The sequence below is a fragment of the Pholis gunnellus genome (genome assembly GCF_910591455.1).
Source record: "Pholis gunnellus genome assembly, chromosome: 4".
NCBI lineage: Eukaryota > Metazoa > Chordata > Actinopteri > Perciformes > Pholidae > Pholis > Pholis gunnellus.
This window is the reverse complement of record NC_136530.1, coordinates 23,094,115-23,095,494: the sequence shown is the minus strand read 5'-3', so window position 1 is coordinate 23,095,494 and position 1,380 is coordinate 23,094,115. Positions and strand designations below refer to the sequence as shown.

At 47.3% G+C, this 1,380-nt stretch overlaps 1 protein-coding gene across 1 annotated transcript; it reads left to right on the top strand.

Annotated features, from left to right (window-relative positions):
• Positions 1–392: 392 nt before the first annotated feature.
• LOC306694921 (uncharacterized protein) lies at positions 393–882 on the top strand (the record flags this gene model as incomplete). Its single annotated transcript, XM_079157973.1, has 2 exons — positions 393–573; positions 665–882. The coding sequence occupies 2 exons, from the start codon at positions 393–395 to the stop codon at positions 880–882; spliced, it is 399 nt and encodes a 132-aa protein (XP_079014099.1).
• Between the last annotated feature and the right edge of the window lie 498 nt (positions 883–1,380).

Below are 1,380 nucleotides of genomic sequence, written 5' to 3'. Positions count from 1 at the left end.
TAGTAAGGGGAGCTTTGTGACCAGTGAGTAAGTGTAAAAATGATCCGTTTTGCTTGGAGCCAGTCTTATGACTTCTCAATTGTGATGGTGTGTACTGAGAACCGGCTGTTTCCAGATGACTTCCAGACATGTGCCGAGGTTACAAAAAGCTATAAAAAAGCGAAATATCACCCGCTGTGCAGTTCATTTGCAAACAAAACCGGCGTTTCATGAGCTGCAGCAGCAGGAAGAGAAGTCTATGCTTCAGAGTGGAACATGATTGGATGTTGAAATCGGGTTCAGAGGCGTCATCCTTGTGTCTTATGCTCACTGAGGTTGCTGGGTTGTATCGCAGATCACTCAGTCGTATTGTTAAGTTGCAGATCGTCCTGTTTTTATTTCTAAATCTCGACATGAATAAGTTTCACGGCGAGCTCACTCAGAGGGAGCGGGAGTTGCTAAAAATCCGTCGCGACAGCGACACCAAGGCAGCCGAACTTGTCAAGATGGAGAAGATGCTGCAGCAGACCAAGAACCTTTTGGACAAGAAGACGGAGTCTTGTTCAGAGAGCATGGCCTACCAGGAGAACATGGGTCTGTATCACAAAGGAAACACTCTTAACTTCATATTATCCTTCATAGTCTTACTGGTGGTTGTGGTGAGTGACTGTTTGACTTGTTGCAGTGGAGGACCTGGAGGAGAGAGTTCGCTCCAGCAGACGACACAGGAGGAACTCCCTCCATCACACACAGATGCTGGAGAGCCAGATGAAGACAGTGAAGGGCGAGCTGGTGGGCACGATGGACCATCTCCAGGAGCTGAGGAATGTCTTGCGCCGTTCGCAGCAGAAAGCAGAAGAGCGCAGTGCCGCCATGGAGAAGCTGGCGGCGGGGCTCAGGTGAAGCACCGGGCTTTTGATTTCCGAAACGAAGCTTTGGCCTTTTTCAAGCTTCAACACATCGACTGAACGTCTGACCTGACGCCCCGACACCCTGCCCGACGACGCTGCGCAGAGATTACATCAAACACCCATACGCTACTGGAATAGAAGGATGAGACTTGAGCTGCTGCGCTGGTCTTCAATCATCACTGCAGTGAGGCCATTGTTTGGCATCCAAAGACAAAATTGAGACTTTTGTTCGTGCTATTTCACAACCTTCCTCAAACAAACATTTAAAGTTGCTTTTTCATCCTTTTATTCCCTCCTTTTTCGTCCTGTTAATATTAATCCTATATTTTGAAGGCTTTATGTTGACACGCTTTCTCAGTGTTTTCCCCAGAACCTGCTTCTCTGCGTCCTCTGGAAACAATCAGGGCGATGATTCTAAATCACTGCTGCGTACACTATTGGGGAAGGCAAAGAACAGTTTTAAAATACGTGAAATTACTGTACACATACT